The sequence below is a fragment of the Parambassis ranga genome, chromosome 2 (genome assembly GCF_900634625.1).
Source record: "Parambassis ranga chromosome 2, fParRan2.1, whole genome shotgun sequence".
NCBI classification, from domain to species: domain Eukaryota; kingdom Metazoa; phylum Chordata; class Actinopteri; family Ambassidae; genus Parambassis; species Parambassis ranga.
This window is the reverse complement of record NC_041023.1, coordinates 2,746,358-2,773,543: the sequence shown is the minus strand read 5'-3', so window position 1 is coordinate 2,773,543 and position 27,186 is coordinate 2,746,358. Positions and strand designations below refer to the sequence as shown.

General features: G+C 43.3%; 1 protein-coding gene across 3 annotated transcripts; it reads right to left on the bottom strand.

Annotated features, from left to right (window-relative positions):
• Nucleotides 1-1,808: 1,808 nt before the first annotated feature.
• On the bottom strand, nucleotides 1,809-27,138 carry LOC114453178 (uncharacterized). 3 transcript variants are annotated; one of them, XM_028432944.1, is made up of 11 exons: nucleotides 21,599-22,088; nucleotides 21,358-21,395; nucleotides 19,197-19,258; nucleotides 18,806-18,826; nucleotides 18,428-18,700; nucleotides 18,130-18,217; nucleotides 17,660-17,886; nucleotides 17,198-17,485; nucleotides 15,323-15,501; nucleotides 10,121-10,213; nucleotides 1,809-8,850 (listed from the first exon to the last, which is right to left on the bottom strand). In XM_028432944.1, the coding sequence occupies exons 3-11, from the start codon at nucleotides 19,240-19,242 to the stop codon at nucleotides 8,413-8,415; spliced, it is 1,653 nt and encodes a 550-aa protein (XP_028288745.1). In that variant the 5' UTR covers nucleotides 19,243-19,258; nucleotides 21,358-21,395; nucleotides 21,599-22,088; the 3' UTR covers nucleotides 1,809-8,412. The 3 variants fall into 3 exon arrangements, with proteins under 3 accessions (XP_028288745.1, XP_028288726.1, XP_028288737.1); XM_028432925.1 differs by lacking the exons at nucleotides 21,358-21,395; nucleotides 21,599-22,088 and adding an exon at nucleotides 26,848-27,138; XM_028432936.1 differs by lacking the exon at nucleotides 21,358-21,395 and having other exon boundaries at nucleotides 21,599-22,087.
• Between the last annotated feature and the right edge of the window lie 48 nt (nucleotides 27,139-27,186).

The window sequence follows — 27,186 nt, the reverse complement described above, 5'->3', positions numbered from 1 at the left end:
AATGGGGAAATTGCTCAAGGCAGCCCAGCAAAGAGCGCCATACACCAGTGAGTACACTGGAGGCTATGCAGGTAAAGTGTCTTGCCCAAGGACACACAACAGTGACTAGGGAGGAGTTGGGATCGAACCACCAACCTTCCGGTTACGGGACAACCCTGCTATACCGCTGCGCCACTGCTGCCCATTTATTCAAATTTATTGCAGTTACAGTCCAAGGAAATGGATTCTGTGTTTACTGAATATATCACAGGCTGGTGCTCCTGTTATAATGCAGGTCCCATTAATTACACCAACCACCAAAGAATTCATCAAAATATTGAACTGAATTATCGCTCATTTAAAGTGGATAAACTTCCATGAGGTGTTTATGACTGATGGAGTTCCTCAGGGTTCCATCCTTGGTCCTTATCAGCTGGACTTCCTCTGAAGTAGAAGCAGTGCTCTAGTTCCATGTTGTATCTTTGTTTCTTTTAACCGGAGGACTCTTCCGATGTAAAGTCAGGATGTAGAAGATTGTTTCCACTGGGTGTTAAATCCTTTTCATCTGTCGAGTCTTTGCTGTCAGGATGATCTTCTGTTGAGGAATCCTGCCGTCCAAGCTCCAGACTATCAGGGACCTCCTGAGCCGGGGCTGCAGGTCTCTCTGTTGATGCGGTTTTTGATCCTTTTTTCTCTGTTTCGGGCTTTGTTTGCTTGCAGACTGACAGCTGGCAGACGCCGCTCGATGCCTCCATCATTGTGCTGAATATCTCATATATTCCTGTTTAAAACACACACTGATGTTAGATTACACAAAATGCCAACATGACACTAACACACACATATGTGACAGGACACTCACCGTGTGCATCTGCAGGTCTTCTGACTGGAGAGCTTCTCTTTTCAGCGCTGCTTGTTTGGTGAAGCCCTCCTGACCATTCACCTCCACTACGACGGGGAATCTCATCAAACAAGTGTGTCTCCACTGGATGAAATGAGGAATTATCAGGTTATTTTTTAACTGGTCTTCTTATAGACCACATAAACAAACATGTATCCTCATAACGTACCTAGAAAATATGGCCTCTTTCTGCTGTGACTGGATTTCTCAGGAGATTCTGGCAAATACCTGAGCGCTGTTTGGAGGAACACATGCAGAGTTTTAGAAGATTTAGAACATTTTTACAGAGGTGACATGTTTTTAATACTCACCAGCTACCAGAGCCATTTCTCCAGCAGCAGTTGTGTTCAGCTCCCTTCAGACAGTGAAATGGAGAAAAGACATCGTCCCATGTGGGTGACATTGATCAGCCACACCTTCCTGACCATTTGCTTCCCCACACCCCCCTCTCCCCCTCCCTTATGATCTGCTGCAGTGAGAATTAGCGCCTTGACACTCTGGGACAATAAAGATGAAGACTTGATTTCCTCTTGACGTCTTCCTGTCAGTGAGTATCACCTTTTTTTTTCTTTTGCAGTCATTTGTCCTTGACAGGGAAGAAGAAATCAGAGCGATGTCCTAAGAAAAATGTCTTCAAGCATCACTGCAAGTAGAAAATGTTTTACAAAGACATGAGGCCCTCCAGCCGCAGCGCAGCGCCCACTTAGCCACAGTCAGCGTCCTGTTATCTCTTGAGTACATTCCTATAAATGCAAAGAGCTGAAATGTTGGGTCAGAGTGTGTTCCACATACTCATCAGGACAACAGTTACTTTCAGACTGTTTCTTTGAATAAAGCTCTCTGTGCATGTTTTAGAAACGATTGGCTAATCCCTTATTGAGGTTCAAATAGAGTGTGTAAGAACGAATGGAAACGTCACACAAACAGCTCTCTGCTGAAAATTCATTTAATTGGAATTATTCATTCATTACAGAAAAAAGAAGCTTTACAAAAGTCTGTGCAGGATGCCAAAAGGACTTAAGAGTATATAAACGATCACTGATTTACTCTTCAGGCAAACAGCAGTGCAGTGAAGTATTGTTAATGTCAATGATTACACAGAGGTGGAAAACTTCCCCATTAAAGTCTCCATAAAATCAAGTTTTAGTGGTTTTTTTAGTGTGTTTGGTAATCCTGCCCAAAAAGACAGATATTGCTGACTTATCTTGCACTAACGGTGCCATATTTTGCAACCAATGAAATCAGTTATTCATGCTCCTCCTCCCACCTGTTCAAAGCAGATATCTGAAGCGGATGGATCAGCTTTAGTGCTTTTGGTGAGGTGGGAGCGCTCCGCTAGTTATTTTATGGTTACTTTACACTGAAAACAACCAAAACTTTCATGAGGACAAAAGCACACAGGTATCACATCACACTGTGTCTTCACAGAACCATGAATTGACACTACTGTGATAGATTCACACATCCATGTTGCATTGTCACATCTCCAGAAATCAACCCAAAAAATGCATCTTTTATCCAAACATAACAAAAAAAGGATGACCCTGTTTGTGTTTTTCAGATTTAACACACAGACCTTATTAATTATTTCTATTTTGCATACAAAGATTGGACATAAACAGACAAACACACGTTAAACCTCCATCCCTCTTCTAACGTTTCACCCTATTATCATGATTATAATGTAACTTTAAATAAAAATCATGTGATATTGACGGTAACAGTACTTCTCCTGACTGAGTCAAGGGCCAAAACAAAAAGATCTAATTAAGCCTCAAGAACCAGCCTGACTGTGGTTTCCCAAAACCATGTAAAGGCAGGAGGGTTAAAGGTGAACACCAGCACTGTTTGAATTCATGTAAATAATTTGAATATATACGCCATTTGACTGATGTTAAAAATACAAAAGTTGTTGGAACAGAAGTCACCTCAGACGTCAAGGAAAATATTGCTTGAATGAAAAAAGAACATTCTTAAAAAAGCGCTGGTATCCACCTTCAAACATCGCTCTGTGCTGCTGAACTCTGACAGCGTTTTAGCAACCGGAGGATTCTGGGAAACCAGAGCTAGAAGATCAGGGTGGACCCAGGAGGCCAGCTGTACAGAAAAGTGCAATTTCTATTATTACTATCATTATTCTCTATTATCACACCTGCTGTCCCACAAGCAATCTACTGGTGAGCATGCTGCAGTTACACTAACTCTTAGGTATACACTGGGACAGCAGATATAGGCTATAATACTGGAGTAAGAATAAAGACTGAGCGGAGTACTTTTGGTGCTTAATGTGATGCTACAAAATGATTTTTTTTCCTTTTTTTGGTGGAATGATGAACATTTAAAAGACTGTTTTATTATCTTATTATGAAAAAACATTCTCAGGTGCTGGGAGTACATCACGGTGGGAACAGTGTGTGAATACAAATTAATTTTTAAGCAGATGGAACACAATGCAATACTGAACAATTCACAATGTAGCCCCGAGTACAGAGAGCGGCTGAACTGGGACGTGTGTGTGTGTTCATTAATCAGAAAATGTTCCTATTATTAAAATACTGAACTCAGACTGACAAAGATAACTGCTTTCCAATTAGTTTCTCCAATAATCTGTCATGAATCAGAGATTAAACCCAATCACAGCATCCACTGAACTGGAGTGAGTTCAAATGAATTGATCTCTGACTCTGCAAACTGCAGTTGATATTTTGTGTCTGTTACAATCAGAGGTATTAACAAACTGTCACACTGCAGCATCATTTCATGGGTTTTTCATTCCATACTTTGGAATTACGGAGAATAGTAGATTAACAGAAGAGCGAGTCTACCAGAACTGAAAGAACATTTTATTAAATCTCCCCTCTACCCACACACGGATCAGCACTTCTGTTCTGAGAGGCTTTGTGAATAGCTCAGATGTGTAATGAAACAGAAAACATCAGACTCGAGGATGAATGACAGAAAGTGAAATCCTTTCATAAAGCCTACGTCGGCTGTGATTGCCTGAACCTACAGTATTATTATTCCAAGATTAAATCCAAAGGAAGCTCGTGTCCTTTCACCCTGAAAAGAAAAAAAAAAGTGCCCTCTAAAAGAGGCTTTATGAAGCATGTTGGAGATGAAACGTTTCATCTTCACTCACAAAAGATTTGTTTGCAAAAGAGTAGCACTTTCCATTTGTAGGAGCTCAAACAGCTCCAGAAACCTCTGAAATATCAACACGTACATGTTATAAAGGAGTGAATCTCGGCAATCTGCATCACAAAAGGTGCAACCAGCTGTCTGAAATATGAGGCTTCAAACTTTAAACCTTAGGATGAATGCTCCAACTTTATGAGTAGCTGTAGGCACGAGAATGAGGACAAGGAAAAGAACGCTATTAAGACTAGTTGCTAGCATCACTGCTAACCTGATAAGCACTCTGAATTGCCTTGTGTATGAATGATGCTATATAAATAAAGCTGGCCTTGCCTTGATAAATGGCCTAAGATGGTTCATTTCTGCAGGATATGAACACTTAGACCGTTCACACTGGGGAAATCAATCCAGCTAAAGGGATTCGGGCCGTATCTGGATATATCCGGATTGATTTCAATCCACTTCTCAGAGGTGGTAGTCGGATTGGCTTACATGTGGCTCAGGTCTGAACGCAAATGCAGCTAGTGATACTTCTGGGTTTACGGGGACAGTGTCCGGATGCGCACATGCGGTCCTACCACTGTCTGAACGGACTCTGTATTTTACGAGGCGCCACCTAGCGGTTTGGAGGACAACAAAGAAACCGGGTTAAGCTAGATTAAGCACAGACACAGGTGTGTGCCAGATTTGAACGTATCCATCTTAAAGGCGATCCAGATTGAATCCTACTCTAGCTGGATTGACGTTCTCTAGTGTGAACAGGGTCTTATAGTGCTCTAACTGCCTATCTGTTGATTTTGTTGTGGTTCTCTTCACACAGCAACAGACTGAGGTGTTACAAAATCCTGATATTACAAACCAGTTACATTTCCTGTTCACCATCACTTGGTTTGTGCAACGTGAATGTCTTACCATCCTAATGCCCTTGTTTTGATATGTGTTTGTGCTTATTAGCTTAGCCCAAACACTCTAAGCACAGTTGAATGCCCACTAAGAATCCCAAAGCTAGTGTTCAGTCATGAGCCGTTAGCTTAGCATACTGACATGCTACAGCCCTGATATGTACCTGCACAAAATATGTCTATGTAACATCACCCAGCACAAGCTGACATGTCTAACCTGCCAAATTTGGCGGTGAAAGTAACATTTTCCAAGCAACACTTCCCATTCTACTACACTCTTTCCACATCAACCAGTCACTGAACCCACAGACAGTGCACTGTAACTGTTTCTGACACATTGGATTCCAACTTCAAACTGCATTTGTGCTCCAAGTCTTGGAAGCCAGATCTAAATATAAGTGACAGAACCTGCTTAAATCACGACACTGAGGATGTGTCAGACGGCGCAGGCAGGTGCATCTCCGCTGAGGCAAACTTTGATGAGAGGATTTCACACAGTGAAATCACTGCGACCCAAACATGTAAACATGGCATGAAAATGGAGAAGTCTTCCCAGCTGAAGGCAGAGCTTTCTAACCTACTGTTGGATGTGTGGTTAAAGGATTAATGCAGCGTTTTTAGAGTAGAAAATCTTGCATAAGCCTTGCAGTAAGAAACATGTTAGTATTTCCACACTATACACATGCAGATCACATTATTCATATTTACAAAAGTGAAAAAAGAAGGATACAGAGTGACCGATGTTGAAATGTGCTACATCTGATTTACTCTTCCTGCCCTGTGAGTGTTGTGATTTTTTTCAGTGCCATTATTGTTAATATTGCTTTAAGATTCCACTGAAAATCCATCAACATGCCGTTAGGCCACCTAACCTTCCTGTCAGAGCCGATATTTACAAGATACAGTCTTAATATTTCACGTTAATCTGCATCGGATTAAGTCCCTGCTCAAGCGAATAAAAGCACCGCCCTATAAAACAGGCATTCAAAATCAAGAATTCAATCACATGTCTGGAGGCTATGTACTCATTGTACACGCTCACAATGCTCAAAGCCTCAATCCAAATTACATTTTCCTGAATAAGAAAGGAACTAGCTAACCTAGTTATTTTTTTTTTGCACATACTGTATCTACAATAGCTGCTGCTTCTTTTTTTACCCATTTTAATTACACCGTGAACATTGCTTGTTTAAGGTTATATTTGTGCTTTTCTTTCACAGATATCCGACTGCTTTCAGAGGTGGAGGTCGCGCAGACTTTTCAGGTTGACATCAATTCAGTTACAGCGTGAGGTAGCCATTCTGCTAACAGCTATCAATGGAAACAATAACACTGACATCTAAATGGGATGCTCGCGCCTCAGTGTGATGAGCATATAATTGCCGTTTGGTGCGTTTCAGCGGGTGAAGCATGAGATCGATCGCAGAAAGAGGAGAGGACATGCTTGGACGGTGTGAGACGTCTCACTCTGCAGTGTGAGTCACTTTTCAGTGACCTGAATTAGCCCGCAGCAAGGAAAGGAAACCAATTAGTCAAACGCAGTTGTTCAGACAGTGAGCGCTCCATCTAATACACTCTGCTTGTGCTTCCTTTTTACCAGGTTTGATCTTCTGCCACTCTACCATCACAGAAGACTTGTTGATAAGTGACCTCAGTTTTTTTTCTCCCATTAGAAGGAGGATCCTTGAAAAGCCCAACAAAGAAGTACTACATGTGTTTTTATCCATTGATGCCTTTAAAAGCTACCTGTAACAATAAACAAGTGATTTAAATGCCCTTGATCAATGAAAGGTGGTAGCAGCGCAGAACCATTCAAACTTTTTTAAAAAAATCTGTAAACATTTGACCTTCCTCTCTTCAGCTGATGTCTGACTTTCAATAACACTGAATCTATCCGTTAATTCAAGATTGATCTCCTCCAAGAACGTCCTCCTCTTTTCTATTGCCTATTTTTCATGGCCTGAATGGACTCATGCACTGAATGTCTATTATTATTGTTGGTGGGTTTATATAAAACCCCCCATACACACACACACACACTGGTTATAATCACACATTCAGTCTCATTCTGCTGGGGCTGTGGGCTGCGTCGTTATCACAGACTGATCCAACTGCGTCTTTCCAGTCACTTCATTTTGGCAAACTGGGCTACAATAATCAGAGCTCTGTGAGATGGATTGGGGCTGAGATGAAAATAGGAGGCTTTAAATCATGCAAGTCATTTATCTGTTCCCCAAATAGCACCCTGCTCCATCTCTGTCGTCTCTTTTATCACCGCTCCTCGCTCGGTGGTGTCCGTGAATTGGTCCATCTGCAAAGAGACCGAGAATCCAATTATGTTCTCAGGAGCCGTTCCAAAAGTCCCAGAAGTGTTGCACAGTATTCTGTGGATTTTATGCTCCTCTGACAGGGCTTGTGACAACTCCACTATGGGGGGGGTGGGGGGTGGGGGTGGGGTGGAAAAATAAAAACAGATGAGGATAGTTCCTACAGTGAGCTTTTGTTCTCGTGGGTGTTTTTGTTTAGTTTTTTCTCCATCACAAGTGTGAGTGAGATGAGGTGGACGTTTCAGCGGGCTTCTGGATATGATGCCTTGAAATGTGGCAGATTTGACACCTCAGATATAAGAGAAAGGAAAACAACCGCCAGCGCTCGCGGAGTGCTACTCAATCTGGCCGAGCTTGTTTCAGTTTGAAAAATAATAGCAGATTTTTCTCATGGATACAGTGAACGAGTGCTGAAACAAGCACTTGAGTCTTGAGATGTGGCGCCGCTTTTCTGACATGCTTGTACTGTTAATAATAGAGTCTGTGTGTGGGCGGGTTGAAATGCAATCATTGCAGTGTTTGTGCTGTCAGAGGCAACACATTGAGATTCACCTCGAAAAAAGGGGGGGAGAGACGCTCTCCTCTGTTGTTCTTAGTTGCCTTGGTCTTAGAAAATATCATCTGATTCCTCGGAGCGTTACCGGCTCCGCCTGTCAAACCGTCAAACCGCCGTGATTTAAAACGGTTTGATCCCATTTAGGTGTTTTCCTAAAAGTGCTTCACCCTCTTCACTTCATCTGAATGTTTTGTGGAGCCTGTGCCTCTTTGGCCCGTTGAAGCTTACATGCAGTCTACTCTAATGTCAGCAATTTCCTGTAGATCTGAATATGATATCTACTTTAATGTTTCATTTAAATGCATGCATTCTCCATATTCACAGTTCTGCTATGTTCTTCTTTTGAAAAATCCTTGGGGTTACTTTTTCTTTTTTACATTCTCATTTCTCATTCTACAGTGCATAGTGCATTAAAGTATGCATTGTGCATTTTGTGCAACTTCTTTTATTGTTTTTCTTCTACACTACACTGACATCCGGATCCAAGCATTGATATTTTGAAGGACGATGGATGGAGGACGTGGTGCTGTTTGAATATGAAAAGGGTTCTGTCAGATGGTGGTGGATATTTAAGGAGATATAAGCTTAAAAAAAACACCCTAATGCTTCCTTTTAGGTGCTCTGAGCCGATTCTTCCTTCTGCCCACATTCTCCCTCCGTCTTAGCTGAATCTGACGCAGCAGTGCCCCTGGAGGCCGTTCCAGGTGACGCAGCCCCATGCAGGCTGCCATCAGGAGTTGCAGCTGCAAGCGAGCGTGGATTAGAGGCGGGGCTGGCACTCAGGACCGAGTCAGGGGTTCGGCTGGCGCTTAGGTCGCAATCAGGGACCACCGTGGCCTCCGGGCTGTCAGAGTGCACCCCTCCGGCAGTCACGGCCGTAGGGGAGACAGCATTCAGGAGGAGCTTGTGGGAGGCATACGTCATCACAGCTTCGGTGTCGCTGTCCAGTGGGAGGCCAGAAATGGTGAACTCGACTCCGGAGTCACTCATCTCCATAAAGTTATCTGAGGTAAGAGCCTGGTAGCGGCCCGGTTTGGACACTTCAAGGCCCTACAGAGACCAAAAGGGACAAACAGGTAACAGGCCGGGGATACAAAACAGTAAAACAAAAGGGGAAGAGACCAAACAAGTGCAAGTGGGGGAGGCAGAAGGAACACGAGAAAACAGAGATATGAAACAAGGAGAAAAGAGGTCAGAGAAAAAGCAACGTGAATAATTAATGCACATGTTTCCAGGACCATATTTATAGATTTACCTTCCGCTCCCCTGAAGCCAAGTCTACTCATTCTCCCTCTTACATGAACAACAGACATGTAAATAACTCACATGTGAGCATAAAGATGATCAAAATTTGTATTAAATGCATGTGCTGCCCTCTGCTTTATATACACAGAAAATATTTCATTATTAAAATAAGAGGCCAGAAGTCATATATCAAAGCAGCAAATACAAAGTCAAGGCGTTTGACATTTGGAACGAGTCTGTAAAAGCAGCTGTAGTTTCACTCCTGCAGAACTCCATGAACCTTGATCACATTACTTCAGTTTGACTAAAGGTCCTGCCTGTAAACTTTAATCTCATCTGCTCCACAGCTGAGTGCAGTCTGTGAAAGGTTGATTGCCTTTTAATTACACTGGGCTCTGAGGTGACATTACAGTGAAGTTTCCGCCAAGCAATCTAAAATACAAGAAGGGGTAATGATCTTTCTGTCTTTAAATCTTTTTGTTGTATATTTTTATTGAAAGAAAATGAGCCTGAGAGTAAACAAGCCGTTTTAATTATGAAGCTGCAGCGTGCTTTCACTTTCAGATTTACTGCAAAGATTCTTGGATCTATTTATCTTATCAAAGAGGTCATTCAACTTGGTGTGTTCACCTATTAAACTGATCTGCATTCCAGCACAAAAAAACATTATAAATCACTCTTAGGGAACCTTATTGGACCCTCTTATAGGATTTGTCCATAATAAGTGATTTGGAGTCAGCCTGATGGCTGTAAGTCCGGTTTCTCTCTGTACCAACACACAGTGAAAATATCTGCTCTTTCGGACTAAAAGCTTCTCTGTGTTCACCTGATAGCTGCTGTGCTGTGCAGGGCAGGTGGTGTACTGGTTGTGTTTTGCCTGCTGTGTGTGAAAATGACACTATCAGAGGTGTGAGAGTGAACTGCAGGGTAAAGCTGCAGCCATCCTATTAAAGGCAGGGGGGGGGGGGGCTTCAAGTTCAGGTGATGCCTCTCAGCTAATGGTTCTGATTGTTATGTATTTATTGTCACTTTAACTTCAGCTGCATGAGAACAGCTCATTTTTCCCACCACTGACCTTGATGGTGACCTCTGTGCTCTCAGAGGGCTTATCACACGTAGACTGCATCAGAGACTCCTCGGTGAACCTGCTGTAAGCTTCATGGACCACCTGCAGACCCACACACAGAGGAGACATGGGAAAAGAGGCCACAGCAGTGCAACAGCTGAACGTTTACACACAGTTGGTGTCAAAAAAAAACACATAGGCACTAATAAAAAAAGACACTGACACACACTGGGGACAGTTAACTGCACAGAAAGCTCCTAAATACAGATATTAAAGAGGAGGCTTTGTCTTCACAGTGAGGGTGGAGGTTGGGAGGAAGCAGAGCCTTCGGGGCTATAATATTTCAAAAAACACGTCTGTTCCTTTTAACTGCGGGGCAGACGGCATGAGGGAGGCTACAAGATAGATGGAGGTGACGGGTGTACTGTTTGGAAAGTTTAAAGAAAAGTGGAGGCGATGAAGGAGCGAGATGGATACGTGGACTGAGAGGTAAAGCAGGTCAGACAGCGAGCAGAGACAGGTGCGAGAGAATGAGGTGAAAGTAAGGTAGGAGGGGGAGGAAGAGAAGCTGAGGAGCTACATGAATTTTCCAAGATACAAGGCATTAGTCAGCTTAGCCGACGGATGGAACACATTCAGTCTGACAGGATGTCAAATACTGTAATTCTGCTGAAAGGAACAAAATGCTAAAGAGCCATTAAATTTAACATCACTGGCAGAAACATTTATGCAGAATTTTGTGGCTGAAACACTTGAGTTCATCTACAACCACAAGGCATACAATATAAAATATATTGACTAAGATTATATAAAGAAACAACAGCAGCAGCAAGGGTAGAATAAAAAAAAAGGTAGAATAAAGAACAAAATGGCAAAGTGGGAGGAAGACAGGGTCAAAAGATAAATATGGCCGAGGAGACATAAGTGGAAATTGAGAGACATTCAGTGCGAGTAAGATAAATGCCAGAAAATGAGACACAAGAGGTTTAAAGGAACAGAAAGAGAAGAAGAAGTGAGGCAGATGATTAAGGTACACAGAAGCACGGAGAGCGATGGAGGGTCAGAGAGATGGATGAAAGCAGCAGGATGAGAAAAACGGCGAGGCAGAGGGACGTGGAGACAGACACAAGGAGTCAGGTGGAGAGGTGCGATTGATTTGAGCTTCACGTTGGCCTCCTGGGTGAAGTCCCAAAAGGTCACTAACATCCTCTCACAGATGTAAGCTGTGTTCTCACATCTATAAGAAAATCCATAACATGTCAGAGCAGCCGACACCAAGGGCAACTGCTGTCATCCCAACCTCCACTGTCAACACACCAACACACCGTAGGCTCCAACACAACTACACACAGTGTAAGCATCTTTCACAGCAACACAATATACATACATCTACTTAACGAGAGGAAACACACAAACATGTACACTCAGATAAGACGCACACAGACACATACGATGAAGGGGAGACTGTATGGATTTGCTGCTTTAACATTTATCCCACGACGATCGTGGTGACTTATCTTCCAGTGTCGTTTAAAATAAGAGCAAGTCACTAACTTGTTTTTAGCAGCAACCTAAAAGTAAAGATACGTCTTTAAATAAAGCTGGATTTAATGACATAATGCATCTATAATTATGTTATTACAGAGCTGGAACCTCAGTGTTTTAAGTGCAGAATATTTCACATTTGTATCCATCAGAGGTTTGTCTCTCTGGACTGACATCTTGAGTTGTTAACACACAATAGAGTGTGACAGGCTAATATCATCTTATAGTTGAACTCAAAATTTCTCCCTTCAGATCCATTGTGAGGTATAAAGAACATCCAGCACCACAAAGCACACACAGTTCTTAGCTAGTGGCTTCTGGAATAAAACCAAACCTCATTCACTTTGTCTAAAATCTACACACACCATCCTGGTATTGTTTATTATCTTAGATTACATAGGTAGATTTTTTTAACTTTTTTTTTGCTTTAATAATATAAAAATTGCTAGTAGAAATAATAGTTAACAGAACTTAAAAATTAACGATGACTAGTGTGTGGTCATTATTATTTATGCTCAGGGACATTTAGGATTAAATGTAAAAACAGCATGTCACATGTTTAACACAAGAAGCAGACAGACACAAAACACACTGAGCTCACACACACTTTCTGGGTCAGTAGTTGATTGCTCAGCTACATCTGTAAATGATGGAGGCTCATCACTACTGCCCTTCTGTTACCACACACACAAACACACTAAAAAACAGCACACTGTGAGAAACACCTCAGGATTCACTCCACACAGTAAAACAACAATTGAAATATGTGCATGTGTGTGTGTACAGCTGAACACTGTGTGTATTCCAGCAGTGAAGCTTTAAACGTCAGCAGTTATCATAACCACACTGTTAATGAATAACTGCATTATTTTAAATCAGCAAGTGACAGAAAGAAGAAGCAAAGAAGTAAGATGTAAGTAGTAGTAGAAGTAAAAATGTAATTATGCAGACGCCTGTGCTGAGGAGCTGTGAACCATCTCATCAGGTCACTCAGCCTGTAGTGAAGTTTAAAGATCCCTTCCTGACATTTAAACAAAGCACTGTTCTAAGAGTGGTTCTTTATAATAAATAAAAATGTTACATTTGTATTGTACCCATTGTTGCTGTTGTTGTTCACTCTGAGAGTTCAGGACATCAAATCCTACAAAAAAGGATTTGTATGCTTCATGACTCCACGCTGGGAAATAAAAACAGTCTTCTACCTTTTTTTAAAGGTGGAGGATGTCTCCTACAGCACATTATTCTGAGTGGAGGGGACCTTTAAATTCATCAGTTCTTAAAGCAAGCAGCCTTGTTTCTGCAGTTACTAATGGAGCTAAGCAGAAACAGAACTGTGCATCAGCTGTAAAGAGTAAATACTGGATTAAATGAGCATTTTTGTTGCTGTTTGCACCCTGACCTGCATCAAACTGTGTCTAAAATCATTAAAGGCCGTTCTTACCCTGACCGAGCGTGTCAAACCTTTAAAGACGCCGCCACACTGGCCTGTTTTTTTACATGGACTTTCTCTTATTTATCACATAATACACTTACTGTGTAAGTGGCTGCTTGAGCACAGCTCGGTCACACGAATGCTGAAAGTCTCTAAGGATCACAGACACAATTTGTTTCAGGTTGTGGTGCCAGATCCACTCAAAGTAATTGATTTGACTTTTTGTCAAATTAGGTCTTCGATCAACTTCTGCTCGTTCATTAAGATTGATGGCAGTTTCTCCTCTGTGTGCAGCATTAATTTACAGTGCTGGTGCTCAATATCTTTTAATATCCTTCATCATTTTAAAGCTCGTGCTCATCTCAAACACACCACAACTTCAAGAACATGCACACATATTTCAGAAACTGTCACCAATATTCCTGACACACTAAAGCAAGTTGATCAAGGAACTGATTTGCCACAAAAGCAGCACATTTCTCTAGACACCAAGATAAAGAGGGAAGAGCAAAGAGGGGAGGAAAATAAAGAGGCCAGAACACAATTCTCTCACCAAGAAGAGGCTCCGTTTGAGGCTCCTTAAAATTAGAGGGAGAAACGCAACGCACATGCAACAGCGTTAGCTCGGCCGAGAGATCAGAGATGACCAGCTGTGCGCATAAAGGCCTCTTTTCCATAAAAACCATACTTTCAATTCACTAAACACTTGTGAAACTGAACACAGAAGTATTTTCATCATTTCAGACTCTTAAATATTTGAAACACCAACACACACACACACAAGATAAATAAATAAGCATGTAGCCCTAAGGGCCAGTTTGTGTTTTAAGTCAGCTAAATTCTCCTAATTCCACAAATCTTGCTATTTCTAGTCATTCACTGCGTTTACATGTGTGCGTCCTAACACATGACAATAAGGTGACACCCGTCAAAGTTTAAATACCTCACTTGACAAATCGCAGAAAGTGTTATAAATGCAAGTCGACGCAGCTCGCCTGCACCATCCGTCACACAGTAACAGGGACATTAATAATCAAAGTTATTGTAAACATCATCTACCAGTCTCAGCCAAGCCATCAGTCTCTGCGGCTGTACCAGGGTTGTTTACAATGAGCGACGCATCTGCCTGCAGTGGGCTTTTTAATTGGTCCATGAATTAATTCAGTTTGAAGGATCATTCAGTTTGGAGCGGGGGTTAAACAGTTATTTATTTCAAATGATGAAAACTGTAAAAACCTCTCTCTCTCTCTCTCTGTTTCTCTTAGTCTACTCCTACCTGTTATTAACCACAATTAAAACGCAGAGTTTGCCGACTAGTTTAATATTGATGTATCACCTGAGGTGTCTAATTAAATACAATCGATCTGGTTTCCTCATATACTTCGCTGCTTGTATTGAACTGGCTTTCCTCAGTCGAACAATCAATTTGGAAGCCTGAGGTTTGAGGTGTTTGCTGTGGGGTGAGTCATGTGTTTGTAATGAGGTTTTAATTGATCCATAAATTCAGTTGGTTAACAAATTGCCTCCTGAGAATTTTCTGCGAATGGTCAGGGTTAACTGCCAACTCTGCTAAAGCATCCAATCAGTCAGTTAATCAGCCAGTACTGAGCATGTGAATAGAAGGAGGGAAAGGGATTTTTTTAAACAAAGTTGTTGAGAGGCTCAGCATAAAGCTCATTGATAAAAATAAGAATCATGGTAATAATAATCATCTGAAAACCCACATTAATAGCACAAATTTGCAACAAATCATGATCAATTAAGCAAACTATACTTTGCCAGATGGTTGCTAAACTCAATGCTCATTGCTCTACATTTACTTTTAAATAAAAAGCATATTTACTTGTCACTGATCATGACTTCCCTGTGCAAGGACACTAGAGTTTCGAAGCCTTGTACAAAAATAACTGCTGCCAAACTCTTGTTATGGTCTGTGATGACATGCTCCCCCGTCAGGCCCAAGAATGCAACCTGTGCTTGTGCTTCATTAAAATTGAGAAGTCACATGTTATAGTGTCAAAACTGCCACCTGTAGCTCCTAATAATCCAAATGTGACCAGCTGACTATCTTGACTGCAACAGCAGGAGCAGAACCCTCCTCTACCTTTTGATCCCATCACACATTTACACAGCTCACATGACACACTGATTCTGCTTCTTCCAGAGCTCTGTCTCATTAGCTGCGCCTACAATGAAAGACACATAATGACGCAGCACTGTTAGCTGTGTGTTACCTGTCTAAAAGCCTCTCCGTCTCCTTTGCCAGCCTGCTGAGCGAGGACCATCAGCTTCTTGTTCTTCTCGTTCCTCTTATGTACTTTATAGAGGCAGGACAGCAGGCACATCAGCAGCATGAAGGCTATCACACCCAGCAAGGCGAGGATGGCCACAGTCAGGGGAGGCAGCTTATAGGCTGAGAGGGAGACGAGGAGAGAAATCATGATGCTCCATGTATCAAACATCATCTCGCACCATTTCAAACTTACCTTAACAAGAATTACATTTCAGACAGCTCTGTTTTTGCTGTTAATGAACTGACTGTAAATTATAGATGGGCCTATTATTTGGGATTTTTTAATAATCCGCTGTAGCGTTAACAGTTTGGATAGATTTTGCATGCTGCATCAAAATAATGTAGCGTACAGCGGTTTCTGTACATGTTCGCACTAGTTTAAAAGGGGCACAAATTCAAGTTGATTAAATATTATTAAACTAATCAACAAATGAATGAACAAAACAACAACATGGTCTAAAAGAAAATATATTTATTCACTACAAAATAAAATGTGAAAATCAAACGCAGAGCAAATAGAAATTAAGAGGAAATCGAAATTAAGCAAACAAAAGAATTAATGAATGGTGTTGGAGTGATGGTGATAGAGAGGAGGCAGTTAACGTTCTAACGTTCATCGACATCAAGCCCGATCAAGGTGCAGGCGTGGGGAGGCTGTAGCCTACTTTGAGGAGGTTGGGGAGATTAAGATTAAGATTAAGAAACCTTTATTAGTCCCACAATGGGGAAATTGCTAAAGGCAGCCCAGCAAAGAGCGCCATATGCCAGTGAGTACACTGGAGGCTATGCAGGTATATAGGCTATAGGACAACCCTGCTATATACCACTGCGCCACTGCTGCCCACACCTAGCTCAGAGATCAGAACCTCGGCGCTGGTGGTGAGCGGTTCTCCGTGTGTTGCTAGGCAGCAGATGTCACTGGGCTTGGTTGGTGTGCTCGGGTTGTAGGCAGCTGGTCCTCCCTGCCAGATCCTCAGTTGTGGGTTGATGTGGAAAACTAAGATTCTCTAAAAGTCCAAAACCTATGTGTGATCTGATTCAAAGGCAAGGCTCAAGATGATGTTAGGCTTGAAAAAGAGTCAAAAAGAAAGTCACACATGTGACCTTAAAAATGTGAAAAATATAAAAAGATTATTTTTTAAAAAAACAAGCAACAACAACAACATGGCTCTGTGGAGGAGCCAGGGGCACGCGTGGAAAGGAGGTGTCTACCTCGACTTCTGTCTCATTCTGGGCTGAGCTGGACTGGGCCAGTCTCTTCTATGAAGAAATCTCTTCATCTTTACTGATGTGTTCTCTTCTGAACTGAACTGGGCTCAGTTCTGGTCTGAACTGAACTTCTGATCGGGCCTGATCTGAACTAAAACTGATGAACAAAGCCAATGAGAAGTTTTATCTCAGCAGGTTTTGGGCGTATCTTCTGGGTGGAGAAAGAGCCAGTCATCTTCGCACCCAGAGTCAACTTACAAATTCCTTTGTCACACACTCTGTATCACCATGACCCATAGATCAATAATACAAATGATTGTAAAAAGTAATGTGATTGTTATGTAAAAATAATACAGTTAGGATTAATTATAGGAGTAAGGAGTAATTCTGGCACCACATACTGACAAGGTTAAGTGCAATTAAAATAGCACTTGTGATGCTTCGGGATGCGCTCACTCATTCAAATTACCTACATCTCATTACCTGCTCTTTAAGTAAGAAGATATTGTTTATTTTTGTTCCGCACAAACCTGATGCTAATTAGCTTATTTGCCTCCAAGCTGATAGTATCTAAATACAGCATGTTGTTGTGTAAATCACATCTTACCATCTACAGACAAGTAGACATGAGTCACAGGAAACCCAGCCAGATCTGTCACCTTGAAGACACCCATGTCGGCCAGATGGAGCTTCTTCATGAGGAGCTCGGAACCCTCTACTGTCAGCCTGCCCTCCAGCAGAGGGTCCAGCGGTGTCATCAGAACTCCCTGGTGTACAATGACTCTGTCCTGATTGTCTGATTCGGGCCTGTAGACAATGTTGACGTTGGAGTAGTGCTGGTAGAGTTTCATCTTGAGATTTCCTCCGTAGGCGATGTGTGTGAAGAATAGGTGCTCTGCAGAGGGCGATATAAACAAACGTTTTGAGCATGTGTGGACAGCAGACACTCTGTGATCCTGCAGGTAAGTTTAACATCATGCTACACACATTTAATAAAGACATTTTGATAATACGCACAATAAATCCTTTAAACCTGAGAGGAGACAGCAAAGCTCCCATCCTTCCTCACCTCTGACATTCAGACAGTTCCTTATCCTGACTTTGCCCTCACGGTCCAGCACTGTAAAGCTCCCCTCATCCGTCATCCTCACTGAGTGCAGTGCTACCTTCTTCTCTGAAACGCTGAGGCGGCCCACATATTCTTCTGCCGTCACCATCTTGTTGTAGTACAGCAACACAGGCGGAGCCTCTGTCGTGTGCTGTAACATGGTCTGGTTGACTTTAATCAAACTGGGCCTTGACAAAAAAAGAGATCAGATTACAGCAGAAGAGTTATTAGCATCCTGTGATGTTGCAGATGTTTTACCTTAACTGCTGATTAAAAAAAAAACCTGCTCTGAAGGCTTATTTATCAGAGCAGCTGCATGTTTAGTCATTTATTTTGCAGCTTATTTAACACTGATACAGATGCCAAACCAATCCAACAGATGTAAATTATACAGACTAGCATTTAAATCTACATTACTTTTGCAACCACACCTGAACTCCAGGGAGATGGGGCCCTCGACGTGGGCGAGATGGATGTAGTAGGTCTCTCCGTACTTTACCACTTGCTCCAAAGCGCAGTCTAATTATCAAAAGGTAAGAGGTCAAAGGTCATGAAGGTCACTGTATAAGTTCTCTCTGACCATATACACCAATTTGGTTTTACATGTCTTATAATACTACAGATGTTATTCTGTCAAAATGACTGCACATACATATGCATCCTAAATATTCTATACAAAATGCTTGATCTCTCCTTGTCCTTTAGAGAGGATAGCCGCCAGAGGCTTACCCCGGACAATGAGGATGAGGCGCCTGATCGTGTTGGATGTGTTGGTGTTCTTGATGATATACACGCCCTCATTGGGCTCCTGTACGTCCTCCAGCACCAGGTGTCCCAGAGAGATGAGATGGGCCTGTTCATTCATCACCACGCCTTGTTTCATCAGGATCAGCTCAGAAGAACTGTTGGTCCTGGGTATAAACACAACCTCTCCGACATTCCCAGGTGGAACTTCAATGTGAATGTCCTCTCCAATGAAAGCCGTCATGTGTTCCTCTTTCACTGGAAGACACAATCCGGATGATTTAGCACTTAACATTTAATTTCTTCTAAGCAAGAAGTCATAGTCATCAGCAATCAGTCATCCAAATAAACAAACATTTTTACCTTTTGAAGATCCTAACACAGCTGAGAAGAAGAAAGAAGAGATAAAAAACAAGATTATTTTAAGACAAACTTTTTCTCTTGGCTTGTACAAAGCTCCTTTGTTCGTAGAAAACTACACAACTTCCCCAGAAAGTACGAAAACATTTGAAATGTAAATGCCTCACATAATCACAGCTAAAAATAAACCACATGTAAAAATAAAGCTGAGTCTTCATAACAAAAGGAAAAGTGGAAATTTAATAGATCACAACATAATTTAGATGTTTCTGGTGTGGTTTTCATTGTATCTATGCTAATCATTCAGGTGAAATAGATGCAGTTTTGCAGGAAGTCTGTTTCAGCCATTCATTTATCTGAAGTTTCTCCCAAGTGACTGATTATGTTGGCTTACCAGTGCAGAACAGGACGCTAAGCACCACAGCGCTGATTACTTTCATCTTGAATAGTCTGTCTCTGCAAAACAGAAATCCACAGACAATACACAAAAAATGAAAACAAGCTTTTTATAGGAGGACTGTGGCTTCAAAAAGACTTTCAAAACAGATATCCACCAATTGTATCAAAAACAGGATCATCTTATCTGGTAAGATCTAGTTGTTCCCTTACTTAACACAAAAGTTTATTGCTTAGTTCACTTTTGGAAGGTAGAGGTATGCCAACTTCAATATCTGTCCTCACTTTGAGGTCTGCTCTAGTACATTTCAGTGTCAGACTAAACAGCACATTAGCTCCTTGCCAACCCTCTGAGGCAACGAGATCTATAGTGCTGCTGCTCCATCTATGTTTCAAGCCCTATAGGTGACATGATTTTGAGTGGTGAGCTGCACAGCAGTGGTTCAGGTCTCCTGCAGAGCAAGGAGATAAGAAGCTTTCAACTTATGACACCTGACCACAAACTGGAGGGAAAGGAGAAGAAGAGAGACACAGCGCAGGAAGATAGATTTAAATGCAAGAGCGTGCAGCCATGATCCCTGTGGGACTATAAGATGGACAGGAGCCAGCTGGCACGAAGACACTCTGACCTTTTACTACTGCTGCACTAGATTAGAGTAGGCAGCAGTAGCACAGTAATCAAGGTGGGACATCACAATCATGTGAACACCTCGAATCTGGCAGTAACCAGTATGATTTCAATTGGCTCAAATGTGGCTCAGGTGTGAACGCAAATGTGGCTAGCGAATCCGGCTAGTGACATGCTACTTCCGGTTCACGGGGCGCAACACGGGACAAAAAAACCACACGACGCATGCACACACGCAGTCCTACCGCGGCCTGAACGGACTCTGTATATTACGAGGTGCCACCTAGTGGTTTGGAGGACAGCAAACACGCTGGATGAAGCCGGATTGAGTGCGGACACAAGTGTGTGCTAGCCAGATTTGAAAATAGGTCTGAACGCATCAATCCTACTCTAGCTGGAATTACTTTCTCCAGTGTGAACGGGGCCTTAGATGGGGGGGAAAGTGTTACAGGCAAAACGAAACAGCTTGAAAAGACCCAAAAATGGCCTTCAAGTGGTACAAAAGCCTCAGCATTTTTGTTTAACAATGATTGTAGATTTTGAAATGGAATAAACAACAGTGGCGCAGTGGTATAGCAGGGTTGTCTAGTAACTGGAAGGTTGGTGGTTCGATCCCAACTCCTCCCTAGTCACTGTTGTGTGTTCTTGGGCAAGACACTTCACCCTAGCCTGTGGCGCTCCTTGCTAGTCATTGTCATGACACTGCTTGTGCAGCAGCCGTAACGAATTTCCCTCTGGGATTAATACAGTATCTAAAATAAAAAAAAAAAAAACTAAAATACGATTTGATGATGTGAAACTAAATGATCCCTTTTGTGGGAGTTGTACAGGACAATAACAAGCAATTTATAATTTTGTAAAGTGTGGTGTATAACCCTCAGACCTGCTAATTACTTACACAAACTGAACACTCTTGCTGAATGGAATCTATATAAAGAAAGTTTTGCTGCAAGCAAACATTTTAGGTTTCATAGTTCTGCAGCAACCACATAAGAACACGTTTCTCCCTCGCTTGTATATTATTACAGCATTATGGAACAGAGTGAATAACTGCATCCTCTGCCTCTTACAAAGAGAACAATACAGAGCCACTGAATTCTGCTAGCTTCTTCAGATAAGAGATTAAAGTGTGTTAGATCCCGGGAAATAATCGTCAGCTCTCCGTCTAAATGGGGTCCCGGTGCCTTAGTCAGAAGGGTATTACCCTAGCATGAATTCTAAAAACACACTACTTAAGCTGAGGGCGGGGTAACTCGCCTGGCTTCTAACCACCGTTAATCCTGACGTCTGCCCTGCTTCCTCCCTCGCACCGATGCAACCACGCAGGGAGGCTTTACCCGCAGCCGGGACCGGTGGAGGGCCCCGTCAGTTGTGGTGGCTTACCCCTAATGGATCTGTGCACTTGGTACGTGCCAGGTTAAAGTTTAACGGCTAGGAAAATAAGCCCTAAGGACATAAATGGTGGTGGACTCCTAAAAACCAGTGTGACCGCTAGAGCTAGATGTTGGAACACGTCAAAAAAAGTCATTACCTAGAGTTTTACTTCCATGAGACTGTGGTGTACTATCACTAGGGAAAACAGGAGAATTCTGAATTTTAAAACATTTATTTTGTATGCAGGTTCAGCAGTTTAAGCAACGCAACAGCTCTTAAATTCAAATCGAGTAATCCCAAAAATCATCAAAATCATTTAAAATTGCAAAAACTCAATAAAACCGATCAAAATCATCAATCACATCAAAATCTGTAGAAAATTATTCAAATTAGAATACTTATGAGCCGGCTGAATGATGAGGGGTGGAAAAGTCCAATTCTGTTCAAAAATCCTTGTTGAGTAAGATTGAGTGAGCCGCGGGGCCAGGGCGGCCACACCCGATCAGTCGCTGCCGCAGCGAAGTCGGTCCGGGGATCCGTCACGGAGAGGTGTGTGTATGTGTTCACACTTCTCCTGTTTCAGTCCAAGATGTCTCTCTTCTCTGTTCTTGACTCAGTACAAAGTCCAAGAATTAGCACTAGCATGCTAAAGAAGCGTCCAACTTCGCCTGCTAAGCAGGGGGAAAACAGACAGAACTTTTTAAGCCAAAATAGCACTGCAGAGGGCTTGGCTCGGTCCGCACGCAGCGCAGTCCTCGTCCGGTGTAGAAATCCCGGGTTGAGCTTACTTACTCAACCTTTTATAGTCCTTTTCACAAAGACAACCTATTTTCCAAACATCATCATACTGCAGATGTTTTCTAACCAATTGTACAACATTTCGTCCCACTGCAGATATATTTTGACCCATGGTCAACATAATGATATCACACACTTTTGAATATGCATTTCTTAGATCATACTTATATCTAATTTCATTAACCATCATGTTTGTCACGTACGCCATGGCAACCCAAATTTCAGTTCCCCATTTGGTGCAACTATGGTGCAATCATCCACCAGATGCATCCTGTTTTTCACCAGCCCTACTGCTTGGTCCACCCTGACCTTTGGGACTTGTGACCATGACTAATTTCTTTACATTACTTATACACACACACACATTTGTCCTCATATGCCCTTAAGTATACAGAAAGATGATCTTAGAGATTTATTTGATTATTATATATTGGATATTTCACTCTGCCAACACTGTATTCAGTGGAGGTGGGGAGCTGTTGACCTCGACTGAGGGGGTGGTTGGACGGTGGAAAGAGTACTTCGAGGGCCTCCTCAATCCCACCAACACGCCTTCCATTATGGAAGCGGAGGCTGATGACTCAGTGGTGGACTCGTTCATCACCTGTGCTGAAGTTGCCGAGGTAGTCAAAAAGCTCCCCGGCGGCAAGGCACCGGGGGTGGATGAGATTCGCCCTGGGTACCTTAAGTCTCTGGATGTTGTGGGGCTGTCTTGGTTGACACGCCTCTGCAACATCGCGTGGCAATCGGGGGCAGTGCCGCTGGACTAGCAGACCGGGGTGGTGGTCCCTCTTTTTAAAAAGGGGGACCGGAGGGTGTGCTCCAACTACAGGGGGATCACACTCCTCAGCCTCCCTGGGAAAGTCTACGCCAGGGTACTGGAGAGGAGAATTAGGCCTATAGTCGAACCTCGGATTAAGGAGGAGCAATGTGGTTTTCGTCCTGGCCGCGGAACACTGGACCAGCTCTATACCCTCCGCAGGGTGCTGGAGGGTTCATGGGAGTTCGCCCAACCAGTCCACATGTGTTTTGTGGACTTGGAGAAGGCGTTCGACCGTGTCCCTCGCGGCATCTTGTGGGAGGTGCACTGGGAGTATGGGGTCCGTGGCCCTCTGTTGAGGGCCGTTAGGTCCCTGTATGGCCGGAGCAGGAGTTTGGTTCGTATTGCCGGCAGTAAGTCAGACCTGTTCCCAGTGCATGTTGGACTCCGGCAGGGCTGCCCTTTGTCACCGGTTCTGTTCATAATTTTTATGGACAGAATTTCTAGGCGCAGCGAGGGACCGGAGGGGATCTGGTTCGGGAACCATAGGATTTCATCTCTGCTTTTTGCAGATGATGTTGTCCTGTTGGCTTCATCGAGCCGGGACCTCCAGTGTGCACTGGGACGGTTTGCAGCCGAGTGTGAAGCGGCTGGGATGAGAATCAGCACCTCCAAGTCTGAGGCCATGGTTCTCGACCGGAAAAAGGTAGTCTGTCCTCTCTGGGTCGGAGGAGAGCCCCTGCCCCAAGTGGAGGAGTTTGTGTATCTCGGGGTCTCGTTCACGAGTGAGGGGAAAATGGAGCGGGAGATTGACAGACGGATCGGTGCAGCTTCCGCAGTAATGCGGTCGCTGTACCGGTCTGTTGTGGTGAAGAAGGAGGTGAGCCGGAAGGCGAGGCTCTCGATTTACCGGTCAATCTACGTTCCTACCCTCACCTATGGTCATGAGCTTTGGGTAGTGACCGAAAGAATGAGATCGCGAATACAGGCGGCCGAAATGAGTTTCCTTCGAAGGGTGGCTGGGCGCTCCCTTAGAGATAGGGTGAGAAGCTCAGTCACCCGAGAGGAGCTCGGAGTAGAGCCGCTGCTCCTCCACATCGAAAGGAGCCAGCTGAGGTGGCTCGGGCATCTGGTTCGGATGCCTCCTGGACGCCTCCCTGGGGAGGTGTTCCGGGCATGTCCCACTGGGAGGAGGCCCCGGGGAAGACCCAGGACGCGGTGGAGAGACTATGTCCCTCGGCTGGCCTGGGAACGCCTCGGGATTCCCCCAGAGGAGCTGGAGGAAGTGTCTGGTGAGAGGGAAGTTTGGGTGTCCCTGCTTAGACTGCTGCCCCCGCGACCCGGCCCCGGATAAGCGGTAGAAGATGGATGGATGGATGGATGGATATTTCAACATTTTATTAATCATTACATCATGAATTACTGTCAATTTTTAGGTTAATATTTCAGCCCATAGCTTTCTTTAAGGGGAAGTTAGCCCTGAGATCTCAACTCCACTTGACAAGTGCTATTTAAAGAAAAAAAAAGCCCATTCACTCACTCAATTCATGCACACCAACAGATTCAAAGTCACTTCAGAAATGACGCCCTCGCATTAATATGGGCAGAAAAAAACGTTGGAGAGGCTCTTAGTCCTCTGGAGGAACACAGTAATCATGGCATATTTTTCTAATCGCTGCACTGTGAGGCGGGTTTGAATCATCTCACTTTAATGGTCTGCACAGCCATTAGCATATTGCATGTGTGAGTGCTTCAGCTATAAAAACCTAAATCACAGGTTTGATTCACTTATACAGAGAGATATACCTGCGACAGGAAAATGATAGGCTGCTGCTGCTGATTACACAAAGGCACACTTTAAGAACTAGGAACTGTATTCATGGCGTGCAGTAAGAGCTGTACACATCAAAAAAAATAACTGAAAAGTGTCGCCAAGCTTGGCCCAGTTGGGTGTGTGTACAAACTTAATAACAACTCCCTGCTAGCAACAAGTCTGTTAGCCAAGCATGACAGGCGAAGTCACCATTTTGACACATTAATCTAAAAACAATGTGCGTGAAACGTTGTGTACTAACACAAAATATTCACAACACTCTTTTAACTTCTACCAAGATGCATGTATGTGTTTTTAAGCGATATTAACCCGAAGCAAACACTCACAAAGTAAAAGTTTGTCAGTGCTGCAGCCTTCAAGAGAGGTTACGTTCCCCGTGCAATGCGCCATCTTGTGACATCATCACGCCTGAAATATTACAGAAGCCCGCAAAAGCAAACTAATAAAACTTTTTTAACCTGATCTAAATAGTTTTTGTACCTGTGTTTATGACATGAGAGAAAATCACACAGGGAGTGCATTAAGGGCGCACTTCTGCCTCTTGTGGCCAAAATGAGAATTACAACAACACACTAAAAATGAAATTAAACAAAAACACAAACAAACTTAAAACATACAGGCAAAAAAAAGAAAGAATAACCCTTTATTTCGCCACATCCAAGTCTAAATAGGGGCCTGTCCTAAAAGAAAAGAGCTGCTGTCCAACAAAAACTCACACATAGCTCCACAGCATTGGATTTTCTCACTATATAGGATGTGATTCAACCTGCCAAGCCTCAGCTAATAAACAGGCTGATATGTAACAGTCAGTCGACCTTTGGCTGAGGATGTTATGTCCATTTTAAATGCCTGACTCTAAATGAGGTCATTGCTCTGCTGTCTCCACTTATGACCAATTAGATCAATCGAACCGTACAAGGCAAAGCATTTACTAAAGTGTGTGTTTGTGTGTGTGACACATCCTGCAGCCTCCTCTCCTGGTGAGAGGTGTAGAGGTTACATCTCTCTGGCTGATCTCATCAGCCCAACATCCATCCTGACTGACAGTGTCAGAGCCTCAGCTCTCCTCTCCCACACAGGCCAGGAGGGCGGCATCATGGCATCACACTTATCCTCTGGTTACAGTATCAGCCCTTTCATCTCCTCTCCCTGCTTTCCTGTCTCTTTATTTTTCTTATCTTCTTTTGAAACACTCCATTATTCGGCCATGTCCTCCCTGCTCATCCTCTCCTTAATTATTCCTCTGATTCCTGAATGGCTCACTGCACTCTATCTGACATTGCCACTAATGTTATTAGCCTCTGCTTTTGCAGCATTAGTGTCCTGGTGGTCTAAACCTTAATGGAAAGGCTGGCCCCTGGGTCTATTTATTAATTTTACCATGAAAATAGTCTACACTGAAATCAATGTCAACGTTAAAAAAGATGGTCTCCTCTCTGGGCCTCCTCTCCTCTGCACCTCCATTCCCATTTCATTCCCTCTTTCAGTCTTTACGCAGCCCATAATAAAGCCAGGGGAAGCTGCTGGTGCAGCCAAGGGTGTGTCACGACCGGCGCGGATGGGGGAGGGATGTCCCGTTAGTGGGGATGTCCGGATGGAGAATAAAGAAAATCAAAAGAAAGCATGAATGAGAGATGCACAGTGAATTGAGTCTGTGCGTATTTTAGGGAACACACACACTGTCCGTCCGTTTTCTTCCTTCTTAGACATTGCTCATACCATCAGTGCGCCCCCAAGAAACATCAGCTCGTAAAGCAGCAGGAGGCGGTTTGTCACGAAGCTCAATCCATATCAGGGGTCGTTTCAAAATGACTAACGACTATAAAAGATCCCATTCATCGTTGCACAACATGACAAACACTTACTCAGCGCCTGATATGTGTCATAGTGCGTTGCGTAACCGTTTCCACTAGGGTGGACCAGAAAAAAAACCCTAATTCAGACGGGTATATCCCACAAAGCAGGACCTGATAATGCACCACGGTCCGGGTTACAGGACAATATTACCACAGTTGATGCCATCGGGAAATATGATGCTTAACTGAGCAGCAAGGAGATGAGTGAATCTACAGAACCACAGCCTTCGGCTGCTTACACGCCCCAGACCAGCCGTATGGGACCGCTCAACACAAGCAAACAGTCAAAACAGCGAAGAAAACTGCAGAATTTAACCCAATGCAGCCCTGTTTGATCCAAAGGCTCAGTAATAGACCCATTTCTGCAATAAACAAGCGTAAATCAGTGATAGTATTTACCTTTGTCAAGCCTTGAAAATCCGGAATCTGGACTGTGTGGGAGGGGCTGATGGAAAAGGCTTTTTCTCTCTTTAGTTCATGTGTCTCGTCCACCCCACCACCCCCAGGCCGACAACAACAGACTTCAATGGGACCAGATCGTGAGGAGCTGAAGACTTTCGGTTTCGTCGGTGCTCGGGAAGCTTCGGTAAGACGCGTCGATTCTGGCTCGGAGCCACCAGAAGCCACTCTGCAGTTTAACCTCAGGCCGCTGCACGCATGAGCTCTCCAGGCTGATGGTATCTGATGACTAACATGGGTCCTCCTCCGGCCTCCATCAGTCTGCGCAGCGCAGAAGTT